The sequence below is a fragment of the Phyllostomus hastatus genome, unplaced genomic scaffold (assembly GCF_019186645.2).
Source record: "Phyllostomus hastatus isolate PE091 unplaced genomic scaffold, TTU_PhHast_1.1 phas_contig_133, whole genome shotgun sequence".
Lineage (NCBI taxonomy): Eukaryota > Metazoa > Chordata > Mammalia > Chiroptera > Phyllostomidae > Phyllostomus > Phyllostomus hastatus.
In genome coordinates this window covers 1,461,862-1,483,614 of record NW_025333577.1, presented here as the reverse complement: position 1 = coordinate 1,483,614, position 21,753 = coordinate 1,461,862, and the positions used below count along the sequence as shown (strand labels likewise).

Genomic DNA, 21,753 nt, shown 5'->3' with positions numbered 1-21,753 from the left:
TTTGTAGACAGCATGTAGTTGGTTCTTGTGTTTTGATCCACTTTGACATTGTCTTTTGATGATACATTTAGACAAAGTGATTATTGATATAAGTGGATTAATATCTACCATATTTACTATTTTGTATTTGTTGTCCTTATACTTTATTCCTGTTTTTGTCTGCTACCCTTTAGTTGCATTTGTAGTTTTAATTATTTTTAACTTCGTTCTCTATCAGTTACACGTCCATTGTTACTTTGTTTAGTGGTCGCCCTAGAGTTTACAGTATACATCTACAGCTAATCCAAATCCACTTTTAAATAACACTCCACTGCTGCACAGGTATTGTGTGCACCTTAACATAACAAAATAATCCTAATTCCTCTGTCTGGTCCCTGTATCATTGCTGTTATTCATTTCATATATGTACTCACACACATACTTGAATATATTGTTGCTATTTTCTTGGACAAACTGTAATCTGTCACATTAATTGAGAATAGGAGAAATAAAGATTTTGTATTGCAAATGAGTATGTAACCTAGATCATTTTCCTTTCCTCTAAAGAATTTAACAGCTTAAAGACAGTAGAAAAATGAAGTCAAATAAGACACAAATCTATATGCTTGTGTATGAGGCAGGTAATTAAAACATTTTTATTGATAGTGAATTCATATGAAACTGAACTTAAATTTGTTCAGTTTAAGCTTCACTTTCCCACTTTAAACAACTGTTTCTCAGACTGATTGTCAGAAGGTAAAAGCACCTTTGTGGTTTATACACAATTATCACTTTCATAAGTAGTACAGAGCCTTGCTTATTCTTATTTGATGCCATGCTTTTGGACACACAACATGAATAATACTAAAAAAATATATAGATGTGCTTAGTAAAAGCAGCCATACAAGAGTAACTGTAGGACTTCTTTTATACGAAATTCTAGAAATGCAAACTATAGTGTGTATTTGGGGAGAACAAGTTGGGTAGGGCTGGAAGAGAGAATATAAAGATGCCAATGAAAATTTTAGAAGCTATGGATATATTCATTACATTGACTTTGGTGACAGTCCCATTGTGCACACATATATGAAAATATAGTTTACACTTTTAATAAATGTAATTTATTTCAATGTGTCAATAAAGTTGTTAAATTAAAATTCCATGTAAAATCTAGATCTCCTCTTCCTCTAGAAATATCCTAACATCTGGCAAAGCTGTACTGACTCCATCGGCACCGTTCCCCACGTTGCAAGTGAATCAACTCTGATTCCTTCTCAAAATAGAAGGAAATGCTGACAAATGTATCAACATGGGGATATTATGCTAAGCAAAGTAAGCCAGTCACAATAACACAAATACTGTATAATTACGCTTGTATGAAGAATCCAGACTAGTCAAATTCAGAGAGACAGAATGTAGGTGGTTGCCTGGTGCAGTAGAGTAAGTGCAGGAGTTGTTAAATGAGTACAGAGTTTCAGTTTTGTAAGATAAAAAGCTGAAGATTAGTTACACAAATATGTGACTTCTTAACTTTACTAAACTGTACAATAAAAATGCTGGAGGATAAGCTTTGTTATATGTATTTTACCACAATTCAAAATATAAAATAATCTATATTACAGTAGTTCCTAGGGGTAAATTAGAGCAGACATATGGCTCATCATTTGCAATTCTCTCTCTAACATGAACTTTTTAGTGTCACAATGTGGTTGGAGTCTTGGCTGAACACATTAATGCCCATATTTGGTACACTCACATGGTCTTTCTTCAGTGTGAACTCTGATGTGTAACGGGGCTGGAGTTGCATCTAAAGACTTTCTCACATTCACTGTACTCAGAAGGCCCTAATCCAATGTGAACTCATAAGGCGCTTCTCCAGTGTAATGACTTTAGAGTTGTATCTAAAAGGTTTACCATATTCTCTGCACTCATAAGGTCTTTGCCAGTGTTAACTGTATTTAATGAGGTTGGAGTCATATCTGAAGAATTCCCCACATTCACGGATTTCACAGGCCTGTCCTGATTGTGAATTTTCTGGTGATGAACAAGGTGGGATTTTCTAATGAAGGCCTTCTGACATTTGTTGCACTCATAAGGCCTTTCTCCAGTGTGGATTTTTTGATGCTCAACAAGTATATGTTTGTGGCTAAAAGCTTTCCCACATTCACTGCACTCATAAGGCCTCTCTCCAGTGTGATTTCTCCAATGTTTAATGAGGTTGGAGTTGTACCGAAAGAACTTTCCACATTGACTGCACTCATATGGCCTTTCTCCACTGTGAACTCTCTTATGTCTAATGAGTCTGCAGTGGTACCTAAAGGCTTTCCCACATTCGCCACACTCATAAGGCCTTACTCCAGTGTGATTTTGCCAATGTTTAATGAGCTTGGACTTGTACCTAAAGAATTCCCCACATAAGCTGCACTCATAAGGCCTTTCAACAGTGTGAACTCTTTGATGTCTAATGAGTGTGGAAGTGTACCTAAAGAACTTCCCACACTCACTGCATTCATAGGGCCTTTCTCCAGTATGGACTCTCTGATGTTTGATGAGTGTGGAGTTGTACCGAAAGAACTTGCCACATTCACTGCAACCGTAAGGCCTTTCTGCAGTGTGAACTCTCTGGTGTCTGATGAATGTGGAGCTGTACCTGAAAAATTTCCCACATTCGCTGCACTTATATGGCCTTTCTCCAGTGTGAACTCTCTCATGTCTTATCAGTCTATAGTTGTACCTAAAGAATTTTCCACATTCTCTGCATTCATAAGGCCATTCTCCATTGTGAATTCTCTGATGTTTTGTGAAGTTTGCTTTGTACTTAAAGAATTCACCACATTTGCTACACTCATAAGGGCTTGATACAGTGTGGACTCTCTGGTGACCAATGAGTGTGGACTTGTACCTAAAGAATTTCCCACATTCACTGCACTTAAAAGGCTTTTCTCCAGTGTGGACCCTCTGGTGCTGAACAAGGTGGAACTTTCTAATGAAGGCCATCCCACACTTGCTGCACTCATGAGGCCTTACTCCAGTGTGGATTTTCTGGTGCTGAACAAGTATCTGTTTTCGGCTGAAGCTTTTCCCACACTGAGTGCAACTGTAATCATTTTGTCCAGTTTCAAAGGCCTCTCTGCATTTGGTGTCTCCAGGTGGCTTCCACCCATGGTGAGGAGCCAGGTGCTGGAGGAGGCCTGCCCTGGATAGGAAGTCCTCCCCACCATCGCTGCACATGAAGGGCCTCTGTGACATGTGAACGCTGCCATCTGTCACAAGTGAAGGCCTCTCCTCATCTCTTCCAGACACCTTGTCTCCTATCTGTTCCACCTGGGGTTGGTAAAGATCTGTCCCACGAATGTGCAGCCCTTGCTCAGGGTACATTCCATAGTGCTCAGCCTGTTGCAACATGTCTTTTATCTCACAGGGTTGGGTCTTCTGGGTGGACAGAGCTGACTTTGGAGTCCTGACTTGTGAACCTCCACCAGAATCACCTTGCTCCAAAGGTGCCTCCTCATCCTGGGCTCCAGACCAACAACCTGCAAGCAGAGAAATACCAGTGAAGTGCACCTTAACATTAGTGGGAGGGGGAAGACCACCAGAAATGAGCATCAGAGATGCCCACGATATAGTCCATGAAACTGCTGATAGGCAAGGGGGGCCTAGAGCCAGTGAGAGGAAGGCCTGAAGACAGAGGTAGTGTCTTAGTCAATTCAGGTTACTATAACAAAATACCACCAACTGGTGGTATTTTAACAACCACAATAATCTTATAAGCAACAGAAGTGTATTTTCCACAGTCCTGGAGGCTGGAATTCTAGGATCAGGGTGCCAGCATAGCCAGGTGAGGGCCCTCTTCCAGGTTGTAGACTTCTCATTGGTTCCTCACATAGTGGAAGGGCCTATGGAGCTCCATGGGGTCTCTTTTATAAGAGCACTAATCTCATTCATAAGGGCTCTGTCTCCATGACCTATATCATCCCAAAGGCTCTATCTCCTAATACCATCACTTTGGGCATGACGCTTCCAACATACGAATTTTGTGGGGACACAAACATTCAGACCACAGAAGGTACTGTGCAGGGAGGAGAGGCAGGGTCTCCATGTCACTAAGGGCATGGCCTCTGGTGATTAGAGAGCACTGTGTAGAAGTTGTATCCAGACCTAGAAATACCCAACTACAACAGAAATACCGCTTTTCAAGGACTATTTAAGGATGCATGTAACCTCATGACATCTTAAAAGTAGTTGAATGCAAAGGGAACTGTAGTGAAACAGAATGGGGGGACATGAAGGCCACATAGTTTGCTGGAGTGTGGCGGAAATGGATTATAAGAGCATAGAAATGAGCTGTGGCCACTGGAGCTGGCAGGCAACAACAATAAACAAAGTACATGTTCCCAGCTCCCTTGCATCAGAGCGTGTACTTTTGAGCATCTCTTGCCATTGAGGTATCAATGTCTATCCTATCAGGCACCCAGGGTCCTTTCATTGCTCAAGGTGAACAATGATGTGGCACCTGAAAGAGGCCACTTCCGGGTGAAAAACAGAAAAAAGTGTGGCCAGTACACACCCAGAGTGATCCAACATGGGTCATCCATCGTTTGAAAATTATAAGAACTTCACAGGACAGAGAGTAGAACAACCTGGTAGTCCCTAAAATTAGTAATTATGTTGGTACTTAAAATTCCTGGCATAGGCAGACCCTAAGAAATGTCAGCAAGAGGAGGGGGTATCTTGGGGCACTGAGATTCCAGCATCTGGAATGAGTGACCCACCCAGGGACAGGCCAGGTCTGAGGGACCTCTCATACAAACTTCAAGATTTCTGACTCCTCAGCCTTGTTTAGTGAGTACTCAAAGCAGCAGAGATGGGCTGCTTGGGGACAGTGGGGACAATGCACACAGCCCATCCCTGACACCAACAACACACGTGCCAGAAAACCAGGAGAGGAAGCAGTGCCCGCAGTCTTGTGGTGGGAAGGACAGAGCTGCCCCTGGAGAGGACAAGAACAGGACCCAGCCCAGGACCCTGAGATGGATGTGAGGGCCTCACCTATGGAGGACAACAGTGCCAAGTTCTCCAGCATGACATTATGGTACAGGCGTCTCTGAGCCTCGTTCAGGAGCCCCCATTCCTCCTGGGAGAAGTATATGGCCACATCCTCAAAGACCACACAACCCTGTAAAAGTGGAGACAATTTGGTTCACAAGCAGCTTATTTTCACTGTGTTTTTGTGGATTCTGTACTTACCTATTTGCTATCCACTAATTATGGATTAAACTAATGGCCAAATTTGTTTACATCACCCCTGTGATTCGGAGCCCATTGTCTGAACCAGCTCCTTAGCTAACTCACAGATGGACAATGAATATTTCCCTTGCCCCAAACCAGCCCAGGGTGAAGTCTCAGACTGCTAGGGACAGCCACTGTACCCCAGGGCACTAGGATTATACAAACTAGCCATCCCTAATCTGCCACTCCACACTCCCTGCATTTCCCTAGGACAATCCAATAAAGGCTCTGACCTAAGGTTTCCCTTCACTCCTGCTTCCCCATGTGGACCCAGTGCCTCCTCCGCTCAGGAAATATAATAAAAACCTCCTTTCTATGCATTGGTCTTTCCATGTTGTCACTTACTCATTCACATCCATAAATCAAAATCCTGTGGGTACACACAAACTGAAATGTCATGGGTTCAATTTCTGGTCAGGGCACATGCCTGGGTTGTGGGACAGGTCCCCAGTTGGAGGAGTGTGAGAGGCAACTGATCTGTTTTCCTTGTACAGCACATCAATGTTTCTCTCCCTCCCTTTTTCCTCCCCTTCCCCTTTCTCTAAAATTAATAAATAAAATCTTTTTTAAAACCCTGTGGACACAATCACTCATCCACTTCTCTCTCCGGGATCTCCAGTCCTTCCCTGTCCATTCTCCTCCTTCCCGTCTTCCCAGTGTGACAGTTAACAAGTGTGGTGGCACTGGTGCCTGCTCTCTCCTCATGGCCACTGATCACTGTGTCCAGCACAGAGCAGAACACATGTGGGACCCTACCCCTTTCCTGCCAGCCAGCTTCCCTGGGGTCTCCCCAGATCTTGCCTCTCAGAAAACCAAACTCAGTCTTGTCCTTCTATAAGTGCCAAGTGCCAGGGATGAGAGCCAATCCTTCACACTCCCTTCACCTGCATATCACTCATTGGACAGCACCACCCTCATGGCTCTGACTCCTCCAAGGTGACAACTCCACCAGAACTCCAAGTCGACCCACAGGCATTCCTTCACCTCCAAACATGCCACTTACCATGTGGAATCCAGGCAGCGCATGGGAAACACATTCAGCATCCATCTCATCCCCACTCCTGCCCTGAATGCTTAACTCCCCTACTGCCAGGGCTAACCCAATCCTGAAGGTCTCCTCACCTGGCCCTGTTCCTTGCTTCAGCCTCAGCCACCCTTCCTATGTGAGGACATCACTTAGCTCAGCCCTCTCCCCATTCTGCATTGCAATAGCTGCCCCCTCAGCAGTCAGAACCTTTTTCTCTCCTCATTGAGAGCCCAGTTACACTGATCTCCTATCCACATTCTCACTCCACACTCGGCCTAGCTCTCCTAGCTGAGCCCATTTCTCCCCTCAGCATCCATCGCATATGTGCAGTGAACTTGGGAAAATTTCTTTCGCTCTTTCTTTAAGAGAGAGAAGGGAAGGAAGGGAGAAAGACTGGGAGAGAAACATTGATGTGAGAGAAAAACATCCATTAGTTGCTTCTTGTACATAGCTCGACCAGGGAACAAACCACCAACCCAGGCATGTGCCCTTACTGGGAATTGAACTGGGGACCGTTTGCTTTGCAGAATGATGCCCAACTCACTGGTCAGGGCTGGCCTTGGAAGACTTTCTCACTCTTCCACACCACTGTCACTCACACACCCACACACATGCTCTGCTTTCTCATCTGTCTGTGATGCCCACCACGCCACCCAGGTGCCCAGTCAAGAGATCTAGTATTCAGGCCTTTCATTTCCATCACTTGTGTTCTGATGGCCTGCCACCATAATGTAGAGATACTACTTCCTAAATCCAGCCCACAGCTACATGCTTCATCCTAATCCACATACCAACCACTATGCTGTGCCCACCACTAATCTGAATCCTTCCCCTGACCCCAGACTTCTGTGTGCAAGTGCCCACTGACACCTTCCCTTCCAGTATCTGGAACATTTGTGACAAGGACAAAAAGTGACTATTCATGTTCCACCTGAAAATTCCTCATCTCACTGACTTCTCCCATTTTTAGCTGATGAAGCACCTCTCCTTCCTAACAAGGTCAAAATCTGGGGCCATCCCTGGTTCTTCCTTCCTTCTCTCACCTCCTCATCTCCCTTGTCCTCCACATGAAAAAAAACAACGGGCAGTTCTACTTCAAAACACATCCAAAAACCAGCTACCACTCTTGTGTAGCCACCGCTGACACTCACCTGGACTATTGCAAGAGATTCCTGCCAGGTCTCCCTGCCTTCACGCACACACCAAATCTGTCTTTCACTCTGCAGCCAGAGGGAGCTTGTTAAAATCTGGGTCACACCACCTTCCTTTTCTGCTTCAAAACTTCCCACCAACCTCAGATTAGAGGCCCAGGACCTCAGGCTGTCATTCAAGGCCAGAAACTTATGCACCCCTTCCCAACCCTTATCCAGCTCCCCAGGTCCCACAGGATATAACAGAAACCCGCAGTTCCCTTAACATCACAGTTAAACCTCACCTCCTGGCATCTGCACACTCTAAATCTTGTGCCCAGGACTCCCTGCCACATCTTAAGCCATTGGTTGTCAGAAATGGGAACTGATCCATATAATCTGGGACTAGATATAAAATTCTAAGCCTGGTGAAAGCACATGGTCTTCAGATTCAAGAGAATGAGAAGGATGGGAGAAGTTTCAGGGCACCCCCACTTTCTGAGGGTATATATATATACATATTGTGATGCCAAAACCACTGGAGTGGTAATTGGGATGGCTGAAAGTGGATGCACCCTCCACTCACCTGTGCAGGGTCCATAAGCATTTCTGCCACTGCCCTGGGACCCTGTGGGAAGAAGGAGGCCATGAGAGATGGGTAACCATGGTAGGATCCTACAAGCTGAGGTGGACCACCACCCCTGTGCTGCCCTAGAGCCTTGGACCATCTGAGCCTTATGGTCTAAGCTCAGCTCCTCAGAAATCAGTGCTGTCTCTTACCAGCTGGGTGACCTGGAGAAGGACTCAGGGAAAATAAAATGCTTATCGGGGTCAGAATGCTTCCAACTCCACAGGGCTCACATTGCTACCAAATATAAGGATTATATATGATGACCCCCTATTATTGTCATAGGGTCAACAGTTTCTATATATTTTCAGTGCAAATGAAGTGGTAGAGTTTTGAAATTTGGAGTCTTTATTTTTACTGCTTTTTAAGACTTCAGGGCATCCATATCTAAAACTATATTGTACACCAATACTTAGTGGTAAATTAATGCCAAACCAATTATGAGGTGTTTGCATAAATTGAGTGTATTGAATAGGTTTATTTTTTTAATGTTTTTACAATTTTACTTATTGATTTTAGAGAGAGAGAAGGGAAGGGGGAGAGAGAGAAACATCAATTTGTTGTTCCAATTATTTATGCATTCACTCTTGTATGTGCCCTGACTGGAGACTGAGGTCAAACCTAAAACCTTGGCATATCAAGTGGACACTCTAATCAACTGAGCCACCTGGCCAGGGGCTGAATAAGTTCATCTGCCTACCCATCCTCACCTGGGGACTTTAGAGAGGTAGAGAAAGGGAAATCAGTTGCCTCTCCTATACAAGACTGAAACACAACCCAGGCAAGTGCCCTGACTGGGAATCAGACCATTACCTTTTGGTTTACATGCATAAGCTCCAACCAACTGAGTCACACAGGCAAGGCTATATGTTTTTTAATCCTCATCTAAGGATATGTTCATTGATTTTAGAGAGAGGTAGGGAGAGAGAGAAACACTGATAGGTTGCCTCCCGTATGCCCCCTGGCTGGGGATTGAACCTGCAACCTAGGTATGTGCCCTGATCGGAACTGAAACCGCAGACCACTGGTATACGGGATAATGGTCCAACCAACTGAGTCACCTGGCCAGGACCATTAGTGTTCAATCAAAAACTTTTCATATATTCTTAATGTGCTACAGGGACAGATTGAGCAGGCATGTCAGCTGTTAGTCCATTCAGTAACCAGGCCTGCCTGTTACATGATCTTCTGAAAGGAGTTTGTTGGGGGCTCTTGACTGAAGCAGCGCATCATTCCGCTTGCTCTGAGGGTGGAGGTGAGGTGCAGTCCTCTGGTCTAGGACCCAGCAGCTCCATCAGCCTGGTGAACATTGCCTTTGTTTCACAGGAAGTGGCCCTGGAGTTAGTGGAGCCCCCTAACGGAGAATCCTCAGCACACAATGGCAGTCCCCACTGTACGGAACCCTGCCAGTTCTACAGACACAAGCCAGATTCCTATGTCAGGTCTGCTCTTTTCTGGGAGGAGCATCAGAGGTGCCAAGACCCACTCCCCATGCCCTCCCCACCCTCACCACAGGGCTGGTGGGAAATAAGGAGCTTAAGACTCTCCCTCCTGCATATGGTCCCCAGGCCTCGACCTGGTCCAATCCGCACCCTCTACCCCTTTGATGTCTCCAACCCTGCCCCCTTCCTCAGCTTACAGACCTTTATGGTCACCTACACATAGGACACCGCCATGATGTGACATCTCCATCCTGATACATCTTGAGATCATCACGTCCAAACTCCAGCTCATTTTCTCCCCTGCCAACGCCCGACCCCCTCCGCCCCAAACCTGCTCCTTCCTCTAACTTGCTCATCTCCGCACTTTCAGATGTTCAGGAAAAAATACCTGCTATCCTTGTTTCCTTACTTCGAATTGCAAATATGTATTTTTGCAACAGACAACTCAGTCTGCTTTATGAAGTTTTTCCAGAATCTCGTCACATGGTCCCTGACCGCCATCAACTTGGTCAGGCCTCCACTGTCACTCCCCTGGGGTCAACTGCCTCCCAGGCCTTGTGGTTTGACCCACTTGGAAAGTCCAGCTCGAGACACACCCCTCCACACCACCGTCCCTTCAGAACCTCCCACGGCTTCTAGCCACTCAGGTCGTTCCTTGAAGCGATACTCCTTGCCCTGTCCCCTGGACACAGAGACCCCAGTTCCCCAGGGCTCAGGCGCCCCCGAAGGAACGCTGCCCGCTTCTCACACTGCAGAGCGGTGCCCTTCCATCAGGACTCGAAGGTGGGAGCTGGGCGGGGAGGCCGGGGGCGGGGGTTGGGGGCGGGTGGGGAGGGACACAGCACCCACCTCAGTCGGGCTCATCTGCGCAGCCCCACCAGCCTGTGGAAAGAGACGGGCAAATGGGGCGGGAACAGGGCACCGAAGTCAATAACGGGCTCGTCCAGCCTCACGGGGCCTCCTTGCAGCTGCCTTCCTATCCCTCACCTCTGCGGCGCCGACCCGACCCGGTGAACAACCCAAGAGCAACCAAAATGACAACCAGAAGGGACGCCGGAAGTCCCACCCTACGCACAGAAATGCGCTTCTCCTAAGCCCTCATTGGCTCACTGGCCGCCGCCTCTGCTGAGGCGCACTATAAAGACTTCTGGGTATTGTAGTTTACCCTACCTCCGCCACCTCTCAAGTCTCAGTTAAGTAACTCTTTAGTGGATGATAAAGGCCAAGTGACTAGGTCTTAGGCGTTGGAAATTGAGTTAAAGGGCTCCAAAAAGAAGGCAGGCTTCGCTTGCTCTTAAAGGGGACTTACCCAGATTTCCCGAAAAGCAGTCCAGGAAGTATTTCAGAAGCACAGCAAGTTCCTAAAGACTACACAGCCGAGAGGACAACGATGGCATAATGAGGCTACGTCCACTCTTAGCTGTCACCTATCTTACTACTTTTTAAATACACATGCTCTGGAATCAGTTTAAAGATCTTTCAGTATATTTGGCCCAGGAAAAGACTTCAGACATAGGCAGGATAGGGAAGACAAGGAGGGCAGGAGGCACATAAGTTGGTAAACAGGGTGATGCTGTGTCTCTGGTTCCCCCCACAAAAAACGTCTTTCCTGGGCATATGTCAGTGATTATTTGAACTCATTGAGCAGCATATATTTTCAAATATTTACTACTCTATATCAGAAATTTTTGCAATTCTTTTAAGAACTTGAAACCAATTTGAGAAAAAGGTGACTTATCACATGCCGTTTTTCTGTCAGGATAATATGTGCTCTTAAATAGTCAGAGCATGTGTAAAAAGGGAGCACCTTGTCCCCAAGACAAAGGTGTGGGATGCTATGATCTCATCTCACTGGGAAGTGATTCAGTATTTCACCTCAAACTGCTTAAGTGATGTCTTCATAGGGAGTTATGTTTTTCACAAAAACACTTGTGAATGGCAATTAGTGAAAGGTGTTAATAATGTTTATTATTAAAAGAAAGTAGCAGAAATAATTCTAGGGAAACAACTGTGACATGGACAAGTAAAAAAAAAAAGGTTAAAACCTCAGTGAAATTTAAGTCTGAAAAGCCAGAGAATGAAGCTGAGCCTGTGGCTGTGCTGAAACCTTGTCCAGCACAAGGTTTTCATCTCCAAAATGTGATTCTTCTTCATACTTCAAAATGAACTGAAGAGATGCAGATGATATTTAAAAGACTTGACAGAAAAGTGACAAAAAACAGGGAAGCTGTGCTGTGGTATTTATGTAAGAAATGTCCAGTGAGCTGGTGTATCTCTCCACACCATGCCCCTCTCCTTGGAGAGTGAATAAGCTTTATTCTCTACATTTTCTTCTCTTTGTGAATTCTTTCACAGCCTGTGTCACCAACCACCCTAACATTTCAGTGGCCAGTATGGGGACATCCTCTATTTCTCCCTCTCCTCCAGCCTCCTGAGATTTGCTACTAGGGGAGCAGTGGGCAGCGGAAGCTCGACCGGGGCTAACCCCCTAACCCTGTCTGTGAGGTTTGGAGAAAGGATTCTAAACCTTCTCCATCTTTCTGGACTCTGAAGACAGCCTCCTCCTTACTCATCTTCATGGCCAATGATTGATATAAAGAAACTTTTTTTTTCCTCTCTAGAACAACCGGTAAATTTTACCCTCACAAGCAATCTTGAAGCATCTATATATTTTCTCCCTACCTAATCCCTCTAGAATTCAGCAACTCTTAATAAAGTCATGTCTGGACTCTGGATGTCACCAGAAAGCCTTAAGGAATTAAGATTGACGTTGAAAGCCAATAAAAGCCCTTGGAGAAACAGCCTGGTACCTTGCTTGTTCATGTGGTTCATGGCAGTCATCCCAGGACTGGAAATTACTGGAAAGCAAGAACAGAACTAACCACTCCCTACAGCCACAGATGGAAGATAACAACAGCCCAGGGGCCACACAACAACACCCCCACCCAATTTAAATCCAATTATAATCCAATAAAATCTCAAAGCCCCCACAAAAAAAAATGTTCAGTGAGCACCTACTGGGTTTCAGGCACTACAGTAGCTACCAGTTGCTCTGTGTTTACAGGACTGTCGTTTTCTCAGATTTGGTATTTGTCTATTTAGCATTCATTCATCATAAGGCCAAATTAAGGTGTTTCTACAGTGCAGTGGTTATCAGGTTCACCTTACAAGGCCAAACTAAGTCAAAGATGTGCAAGTCAGTTTCACAGGCTCACGAAACTCATATTACAAACACCCCAAGAACAAACCATGATGTGTGTTTTTATTTCTGAATAGGGGACGTCCCCACCTAGGTACTCCCAGGCACTTTAGTCATAAAAGCATAATCTCAGTTACTCCCCCACCTGCTCTTCCCTGTACATACACAGTTTTGTGTGGACCTCTGTGGTGTGCCCATCGTCTCGTTTATAGGGTGTCAAGAGTGTAGCTAAGCTACTCCATGGTATTGCTGCCTTGGCATTCATTTTGTTTTGCCAGGCAGGCTGCAGGAAGCTTAAACTGACAGGAGACAAAAGAGGCCACTGGGATTTCTTTGACAAACTTTGAGGTTCCTGGTTCCTGAGCTGTATCTTGTAAGGCTTCTCATCAACAGAGGATGGGGTGCTTGGGGACAAGCTGTACACTGCACACAGCCAAGCCCTGGCACCCAGAATATGCCAAAAAGGAATTAGTACCCCTTGTCTGGATGTAGTAAATCCAGATGCATCCTGGGGGAAGGGAGAAAAAATGCCCAACCCAGGACACTGGAGTGGGTGTGAGGACCTTACCTAGTAATGACTATTATAATAGTCTTGTGGTTGTCTTATAGAACTTAAAGATTCTTGATGGCTGGACACAACATAATGACACTAGGACACTCAGGGCTTGGAATGAGAGAAGAGCATTAGGCAGGGCCATACAGCAGGTGGTACAGGCTGGCACTGCAAGTAGCTCGGAGCTGTAGGGGGCACCCTATGTAGAGGAGGTGACCTGGGGCTAGCTAGGTTTCCCAGGCTCTTTAAGGATGGCCTCATTTGAATAATTTCATGGGCTCAGGAGCACAGGGTCTGTCCTTAGTTGCCTGTATCTGGCTCTGACACAAGAGGGATGGCATATACCAGTCCAGAGTGTGAGTCCATCATAAAGACAAGTGGTTTCGGGTATGCACTTAATCAGCTGCCCCAAAAGGGAAAATGACCAACATCAAGCCAGGAAGTCAAAACTGGATCAATGCAGTATTTTCATAAAACTATGTATCAAAACACTGTGTTACTGGCATAAAGACCAACATATAGAACAAACCACCCAGAAACGAAAGGCAGCATATTTGATCAGAAAATTGACAAGAGTGCTATAAGAATCCAATGGGAGAAGGCAATCTTTTCAACAATTAACTTCTTGGCATTGACACAAAATACACAGGAAACAAAAGCAAAAACAAGAGCAATTGTACTATATCAAATTACAATCTTCTGTACATTAAAGCAGCGGTCCCCATTTTTTTTGGCACCAGGGACTATTTCGTGGAAGACAATTTATCCACGGACCAGGGTATATGTGTGTGAATGGTTTCAGGATAATTCAAGCATACTACATTTATTGTGCACTGTATTTCTATCATTATTACATTGTAATATGCATTGAAATAATTATACAATTCACCATACTGCAGAATCAGTGGGAGCCCTGAGCTTATTTTCCTGCAACCAGACAGTGCCATCTTGGGGTAATGGGAGACAGTAACACCAATATGTGTTGCTTATGTCCAGTCTACTCCATAATCTCGTTCTGGTTGCTGTCTTTGCAGAAAACCCTGCTTCGCAAAGGTAAGATGTTGGAAATGGAAGGCAGCTTTTCAGTGCTTTTGTGGCAATCTCAGGATATTCTGCCTTGACTTTAATCCAGAACATATGTTACTTACCACTCACTCATAGGGTTTTGATATGAATCTGAAAGCAGTTGATTATGGTCTCTGTGCAGTCAAACCTCTCTGATAATGATAATCTGTATTTGCATTCACTCCTCCACGCTAGCGTCACCGCCTCAGCTCTACCTCAGATCCTCAGGCATTTGATTCTCATAAGGCATGTGCAACCTAGATCCCTCGCATGCTCAGTTCACAGTAGGGTTTGCACTCCTCTGAGAATCTAATGCTACAGCTGATCTGACAGGAGGTGTAGCTCAGGTGGTAACGCAAGCAATAGGTGAATGCTGTAAATCATATGAAGCTTCACTCACTGGCCCGCCACTCACCTTCTGCTGTGCAGTCCAGTTCCTAACAGGCCGTGGACCAGAATCAGGGTTGGGGACTCCTGCATTCAAGAATACGATCAGCTCTGACTGGTGTGACTCAGTTGGTTGAGCATCATCTCACAAAGCAAAAGGTCATGGGTTTGATTTCCTGTCAGAGTACATGCCTGGGTTGCAGGTCAGTTCCTGGTTGGGGTGCATGTGAGAAGCAACTGATTGGTGTTTCCCTCCCTCCCTTCCCCTCTCTCTAAAAATAAGTAAATATACATCCACAGAGTGAACAGGCAACCTTTTGAATAGATGAAAACATTTATAAATCATATCTTCATTAAGTGGTTAGTTTCTAGGTTATATAAAGACTGCTAAACCCAACAGTAATAAAATAACCTGATTTTAAAATGGACAAATTTAGACATTTACACAAAGAATATACACAAATGGCTAAGTACATAATTGTTAATCATCAGAGAAAGATTAAACAAAACCACATTAGAATACTACCTCACACTCATTAGGATAGCTACTATTAAACACAAAACAGAAAATAAAAATTGATTGAGGAGGATGTGGAGATATTGGAATTCTTGTGGACCTTGAGGAAACAGTTCCTGGGTCCCTCAAAATATTAAAAATAGAATTATCATTTGATCCTGCAATTCCTCTTCTGGCTATATACCCAAAAGAATTGAAAGCAGGATCTTGAGGAGATTTTGTGCAGGCACTTTCAGAGCAGCAATCTTTGCAACAGCCAAAATATGGAAGCAAGGGAAATGTCCATCAACAGGTGAATGAATGGATAAAGAAATTATGATAAAGCTATATAATGAAGTCTTATTCAGCCTTAAAAAGAAAGGTAATTCTGAAATTATGGCAGGTAAAGAAAGCTGTTCACAAAAAGACAAAAACTGTATGATTCTTCTTATGTGAGGTAGCTAGGGCAGTCAAATGCAAAGAGACAGAGTAGCATAAAAAGGTTGTCAAAGGCTGCAGGAAGAAAAGAATCAAAGTTGTTTAATGTGCAGTTTCACTTTTACAAGATGAAGAGTTCTTGATATTCATTGAACAATGGGAACGTTGTACAGTAATGAACAGTACACTAAAATACTTAAGCAAATTTCATGTATATGTACTTTAATGCAATAAAAATCTGTAAGTACATAATACTTTACAATGCCAATTGGAGCAGACTTTCGGCTGAAGTCTTTTCCCCACTTATTGCTCTCATCAATTTTTTCTCTGGTATGAACTTTTCAGAGTCAAGTGGATGGGAGTTTTGGCTAAAGACTCTCCAGCATTCATTGCACTCAGAAGGAATTTTTACCATGTAAACTCAACAATGTTTAATGAGGCCACAGTTGTAATCAAAGTCATTCCCATATCTGCTGCTCTCATACAACCTCACAGCTATGCGAACTTGCTGGTGTGTATGAGTCTGGAGCTGAACCATGAAAATTGTTCATATTAGCTGCACTCACAGAAACTAAAAGGTGTTCTACCTCATGGCCTTTCTCCAGTGTGAATTTTTTGGTGTCTAATGAGTGTAAGGCAGTACTAAAAGAACCTACATTTGTTACACTCACAAGGCCTTTCTCAGGTTTGAACTCTCTGATGAATAATGAGTGAGGAGCCGTCCAGAAAGGATTTCCGACAGTCGCTGCACTCGTAACTCCTTTCTAGTGTGGATTTTCTGGTGTTCAACAGCTTTGTCTTTGCGGCTAAAAGCTTTCCCACATTCTCTGCACTCAAAAGGCTTCTCTCCACTGTGGATTTTCAGGTGTTGCACAAGTATATGTTTGCGTGTGAAGGTTTTCCCACATTCACTACACTCATAGGGCCTCTCTCCAGTGTGAACTCTCTGGTGTAGAATGAGTGTAGAATGGTTCCCAAAGCATTTCCCACATTCACTGCATTCGTAGGGCCTCTCTCCAGTGTGACCTCTCTGGTGTCTAATGAGTGTGGAGTGGTTCCCAAACAACTTCCCACATTCACTGCAAATGTAAGGCCTTTCTTCAGAGTGGACTTTCTGGTGACCAATGAGTTGGGACAGTGTAAGGAAGGCCTTCCCACATTGGCTGCACCCGAAAGGCCCCGGCTTGGTGTGAATTCTCTGGTGGTCATTGAGGCACGATACCTGTGTAAAGAATACTCCATATTCTGAGTGTTCATAAAAACTTGCTTCGGTGTGGACTTTCTGGTGCTGATCAAGGTGGGATTTTCTAGTCTCCCCAAAATCCCTATGTTCATAAGGCTTCTCTCTAGTGTTGACTTTCTCATGGTCAACAAGTACATGTTTATAGAGGAAGGCGTTCCCACAATGAGTACACTGGTAATCATTTGGCTCATTTTGGAAGATCTCTCTACCTGCAGTGTCCCTGTGTGGCTTTCCCATACTGTGGGAAGCCTGTTGTTGGAAATGGCTGGTGCTGGCTGTCTCCCTGCATGACAAGGTCCTCTCTGTCATGTGAACTCCATAGTTCTCCACGAATGAAGGACTCGCCTTGTCCGGTCTGGAGAGTTTCTTTCCGGTTTGCTGATTGTGGTGTTGGTTCTTTCCCCCACAGCTGTACAGGCCTTGATCAGGGTGCGTTCTGTCCTGCTTATCCAGGTGCAAGATGTCTTTCAAGAGTAGGCCACACATCTCCCAAGAATGAGACTTCTGGGTGGATGGATCTTGACTTGGGCCCCGGACCTGTGACCCATGCGCAGAATCACCTTGCCCTGAAGGGGCCTCCTCCTCCTGGGCTCCAGGCCAACAACCTATAAGCAGACAAATGCCAGTGAAATACATGTTGACTTTGGTGGGAGAGGGCAGCTCATGAGAAATGGGTGTCAGACACCCAGGAATAAGGGACTGCTGATAGGCAAGGGGGTCTAGACACAGTGGGATGAAACCTGCTGGCCTGGGAGCTCATGATGGGAGAGCCTCGATGATGGGGAAAGGCACAAGGAAGGGACTGGGCAGGGAGGAGAAGCAGGGTATGCAGGTCACTGCTCTGCAAATGGCTTTCAACAAGGGCATGGCTGCTGGTGACTGGTGAGTACTGTGTAGTAGTTTATGTCCAGACCCATACATGCTTGACTACGACACAGAGGCTGGTGTTCTAGGACTATTTAAGGACACGTGCAAATGTTACTATGCCTTAAGTGTAGGTCAAATGTTGAGAGCACTGCAAAGGGAGCAGTGGAATGGAATGGGTGAGAGGTAAAGGCCACAAAATTCAGGGGACCGGGAGACTGGAAGATACCAGAAGAGGATGAAGCACCCATGGTCTTATGGTGGGAAGGACAGAGCTGCCCCTGGAAAGGACAAGAATGGAGTCCAGCCCAGGACTCTGGGGTGGGTGTGAGGACCTCACCTACGGAGGACAGCAGTGCCAAGTTCTCCAGCATCACACTGTGGTATAGGCGTCTCTGAGCCTCATTCAGAAGCCCCCACTCCTCCTGAGAGAAGTGTACAGCCACATCCTCAAAGACCACATGGCCCTGTGAAAATGGGGGCAGTTTGATCAATGTGCAGCTTCTGTCTCCAGGATCTTAGTCTTTCCCCCATCCTTCCATCCCTCTCGCCCTCCAACTAACTGCCAATGTAGAAGAGCTACAGGTCTTGTGCCTGTTCTCTCCTTATCACCACTAATAATGTGAAAACAAATGTGAAAACAGGTGGTGGAGGGAGCAGTTCATCTAAACTCTGGGCCTGGAATGGGGCTCCACTCCTCTTTTATCAGTAAATTATCCTGCGGTCCCCCAGATTTCAACCCCCAGACAATAAAACTTGAACCCTTCTTTCTCCCTTACTCAGCCTGTGTCAGGGCCTGGGGCTAAACACTGACACCGCTCCTCACCTGCACATCAGTCCTGTTCGAACATCTTTACATACCTGGTCCCTCCACATTCCCAACTCAGTTACTAACACCCACCTGCTGCTGTAGGCATTTCCAGGCCTCCTGACACACCACTGTGCACGTGAAATCCAGGCAGTGTTTTGCAAATGGAATCACTATCCAGTGTTGCTCTATCTTGTCCCAGAACTCCCAAGATACCTAGCCCCAGAGAGCACCAGGGTCTCTGTGTATTTTCCCCACCTGGCCTGGTCACCTGTGTCACACTCAGCCCCCCAAACCTGAGGAACTCACAGCTCTTAGTCCTCTCCCATGGTACTGCTGTCCTGCAAGCAGTCTTGAACAACCTCTCTTCACCTGACCCTCATTCAAAGCCCAGCTACAGCAAAACTCCCCACCCCCTCCCACACCATGCAATGCTCCTAGCTGACCCTTTCTCACCTCAACTAATCTACCAGCCTGAATGAAACAAGACAGGCCCCACCAAGAGTGACTCCCACACATGGGAGTCCAAAGACAGAGAGAGCCCTGCACTGAGCTAACACCTGACCTCCTTCATGGAGATACTGCGACATCTCTCTCATATTCCTGACTCCCTTAGAAACCTTTCAGACTCCCCTGCCCTTATCCCTCATAGGCACCTCCAACCCTGCTTCCTCACCCGTCTTTGTGAAGCCCACCACCACCATCCAGGCTTCAAACAGAGACAAATCTCGGCCTCCTCCATCCACTCCCTGCCACCATGACCTAACAAAACCTGATGGACAACTACATTTCCATCCACACACCACCAACTATGTTGGGGCTGCCTGCAACCTGAACACATCCCCTGACCTCCAGACCTGTGTCTACCTGCGAACTGGGCACCTCCACTCAGACTCTCCGGGACATCTGAAACAAATCCCAACTCTTCCTAGTCCCTCTCAAAATCCCTTCTGCTGACTTCCCTATCTCAACAGACAGAACAGCCATCCTTCCAGGGAAAGCCTAAAACCTTCGGGCCATCCTTGAATCCCCCGTCCACTTCATCTTCCAGCTGCCTCACTCTCCATGACACTAAATGGGGGCAGCTGTATGCAGAACACATCCAGGAGGCAACCTCTCCTCTCCCTCCACAGCCTGCTGTGCCCAGCCACCACCATAGTAACTTCCTCCCGGGTCCCTCCACCTCGACCTCCACCCCTACAGTATCTCCTCCACCCTGCACCTAGGCACAGCCTGTTAAAATCTGGGTCAAATCACCTGGCTCCTCTGCTCCAAACTTTCCCTAGCTCCTACTCTCCTCAAATTGAGACCCTGGACCTCAGGTTGCAATTTTAGACCTGGTAACTATGTCCCTATGCCCCAAACACTCTCCTAACCATTCTGTATCCTACCAGATATAATATTCCAGCTTAGTCTCACTTCCAATCATTTGAAAATTCTGGACCCTGGGCCCAAGACAACCTTCCACATCTTACCCCATCAGCTGTCAGAAATGAAAACCACTCCTAGTTGGGTGGCTCAGTTAGTTGGAGCATCATCCCATGTACCAAGAGACTGCAGGTTCAATTCCCAGTTGGTGAGCATATGGGAGGCAACTGATTGATGTTTCTGTCTCTCAATAAACATATCCTTGGGTGATGATTAAAAAAAGAAAGAAAGAAATAGGAATCACTCCATATAATTTGGGGCTGAGTTCAAGACCCTGAGCCTTGGTGAAACCACAGGAACTTCAGACCCAAGGGAAGGAAAAAGAGAGGTGAAGAAGCTCATGACACCTCCATTCTTTCTAAGAGAGTGGCAAAACCATCAGGGCTGATAACAGAGTGGGGATGAAGGTGAGTACATACTCCACTCACCTGTGCCAGGTCCATAAGCTTTTCTGCAAATGTCATGGGAACCTGTGGGAAGAGGGGGGCCATGAAAGACAGGTAACCATGGTAGGTGGTTGTTGTAGCTGAGCTGGACCACCATCCCTGCCCTGCCCAGTTCCTCTGACCTCAGTGTCACTAGGATCAGCTGTGTGACTCTGCATTAGGACCGAACAGTCCTGAGCCCCAACTCCATTAATGTAAAATGGGGACAACAATTGTTCCCACCTCATAGGGCTGATAACAGTATCAAAAATAACATAAATTGCGCACAGTACTTGTCAGCTCTAACTATCCAGGCAGGAGATTAACAATTTTGTATGTTTTCAGTGCGAGGGAAGGGATAGAATTTTGAAAATGTGGGTTTGCATTCTTCTCGCTTTTTAAGGTTTTCAGAGGATGTGATATATAACATTCTGTTGTTAGCAAATACTACAGGTAAATTAATGTTTCAATTTTTGTAGTGTTGCCATGATTAATTTATTGAATGTGTTCATTTAAAAATTTTTATTGATTTTTTTAGAGAAAGATAGGAAGGGAGAAACATCAGTTTGTTGTTCCACCCATCCATGCATTCACTTATTGATTCCTGCATGTCCCTGATCAAGGATCAAACCTGAAATCCCTGTGCATTGGGATGACACTCCAACTAACTGAAGCCACTCGGCCATGGCAAATGTGTTCATTTCTAATTGCTTACCTATGTATACATATTTAGAAGAATACTGGTTAACTGTTGTTTTAATCAACAAATGTTTCATACATTCCAAATTTACTAAGTTGGAAGGAAGACTCTAAACAAGCAGGTCAGCTTCTTTTCCTTTCAGCAAAGAAGCCTGTCCACTACATGATCCTCTGAAGGGCACCTTCAGAGGTCCCTTACTGTCTCACTCATTAATTCCTCTTGCCCTGAGGGGTAGAGGATACAGCAGTGCCCTTGTCTGGAACCCATATGCTTCACAAAACTGGCTGTTTCTTTGTTCCACAGAAATTGTCCCCCAGGATCCCTTGATCTGCAGGACTAAGTCTCTACCACCACCTTACACCTCCACCTCCATCCTGACTAGCAACTTCCTACATCCAGGTGTCCTCTTCTACAGGCACAAGCCAGAATACCTCCCATGCTAAAGATGCTCCTTTCTGGGATGCTGAAACCTCTATGCCCTGCATTCAGTCTCCTGACACTCACCATAGGGTCCATCAGAAAGAAGGACCTTAGGCCCTGGCCAGGTAGCTCAGTTGGTTAGAGCATTATCCTGATACACCAAGGTTTCAGATTCAATCCCCAGTAAGGCCACATCCAAGAATCCACTAATGAATGCATAAATAAGTGGAAT

The 21,753-nt window shown here is 45.5% G+C and overlaps 2 protein-coding genes across 6 annotated transcripts in view; both read right to left on the bottom strand.

Moving 5' to 3' along the window:
• The window catches only part of LOC123825679 (zinc finger protein 548-like), a 45,654-nt gene that overhangs the window by 22,185 nt on the left and 1,716 nt on the right, over positions 1 to 21,753 (bottom strand). For 3 of the 4 annotated variants that reach the window (XM_045849291.1, XM_045849300.1, XM_045849335.1), the window contains exons 2-3: positions 20,405 to 20,446; positions 18,081 to 18,207 (exon numbers count right to left, since the gene is read on the bottom strand). In XM_045849291.1, the coding sequence (XP_045705247.1) occupies positions 18,081 to 18,207; positions 20,405 to 20,446 (169 nt within the window). Of the gene's footprint in view, positions 1 to 15,838; positions 17,482 to 18,080; positions 18,208 to 20,404; positions 20,447 to 21,753 lie in introns of those variants that run through there. The other variant, XM_045849326.1, reaches the window with a different exon arrangement.
• On the bottom strand, positions 626 to 10,520 carry LOC123825667 (zinc finger protein 548-like). Of its 2 annotated transcripts, XM_045849271.1 has the most exons (4): positions 10,345 to 10,520; positions 8,012 to 8,053; positions 5,029 to 5,155; positions 626 to 3,512 (listed from the first exon to the last, which is right to left on the bottom strand). In XM_045849271.1, the coding sequence occupies exons 1-4, from the start codon at positions 10,357 to 10,359 to the stop codon at positions 1,840 to 1,842; spliced, it is 1,857 nt and encodes a 618-aa protein (XP_045705227.1). In that variant the 5' UTR covers positions 10,360 to 10,520; the 3' UTR covers positions 626 to 1,839. The 2 variants fall into 2 exon arrangements, with proteins under 2 accessions (XP_045705227.1, XP_045705235.1); XM_045849279.1 differs by lacking the exon at positions 8,012 to 8,053.

Excerpts from the sequence above, each read along its gene's own strand:
- LOC123825667 (XM_045849271.1), bottom strand. Across the intron at positions 5,156-8,011 it reads TGCTTATGGACCCTGCACAG|GGTTGTGTGGTCTTTGAGGA; the intron begins GTGAGTGGAGGG and ends CCACTTTTACAG. Across the intron at positions 3,513-5,028 it reads GGCACTGTTGTCCTCCATAG|GTTGTTGGTCTGGAGCCCAG; the intron begins GTGAGGCCCTCA and ends CTCTGCTTGCAG.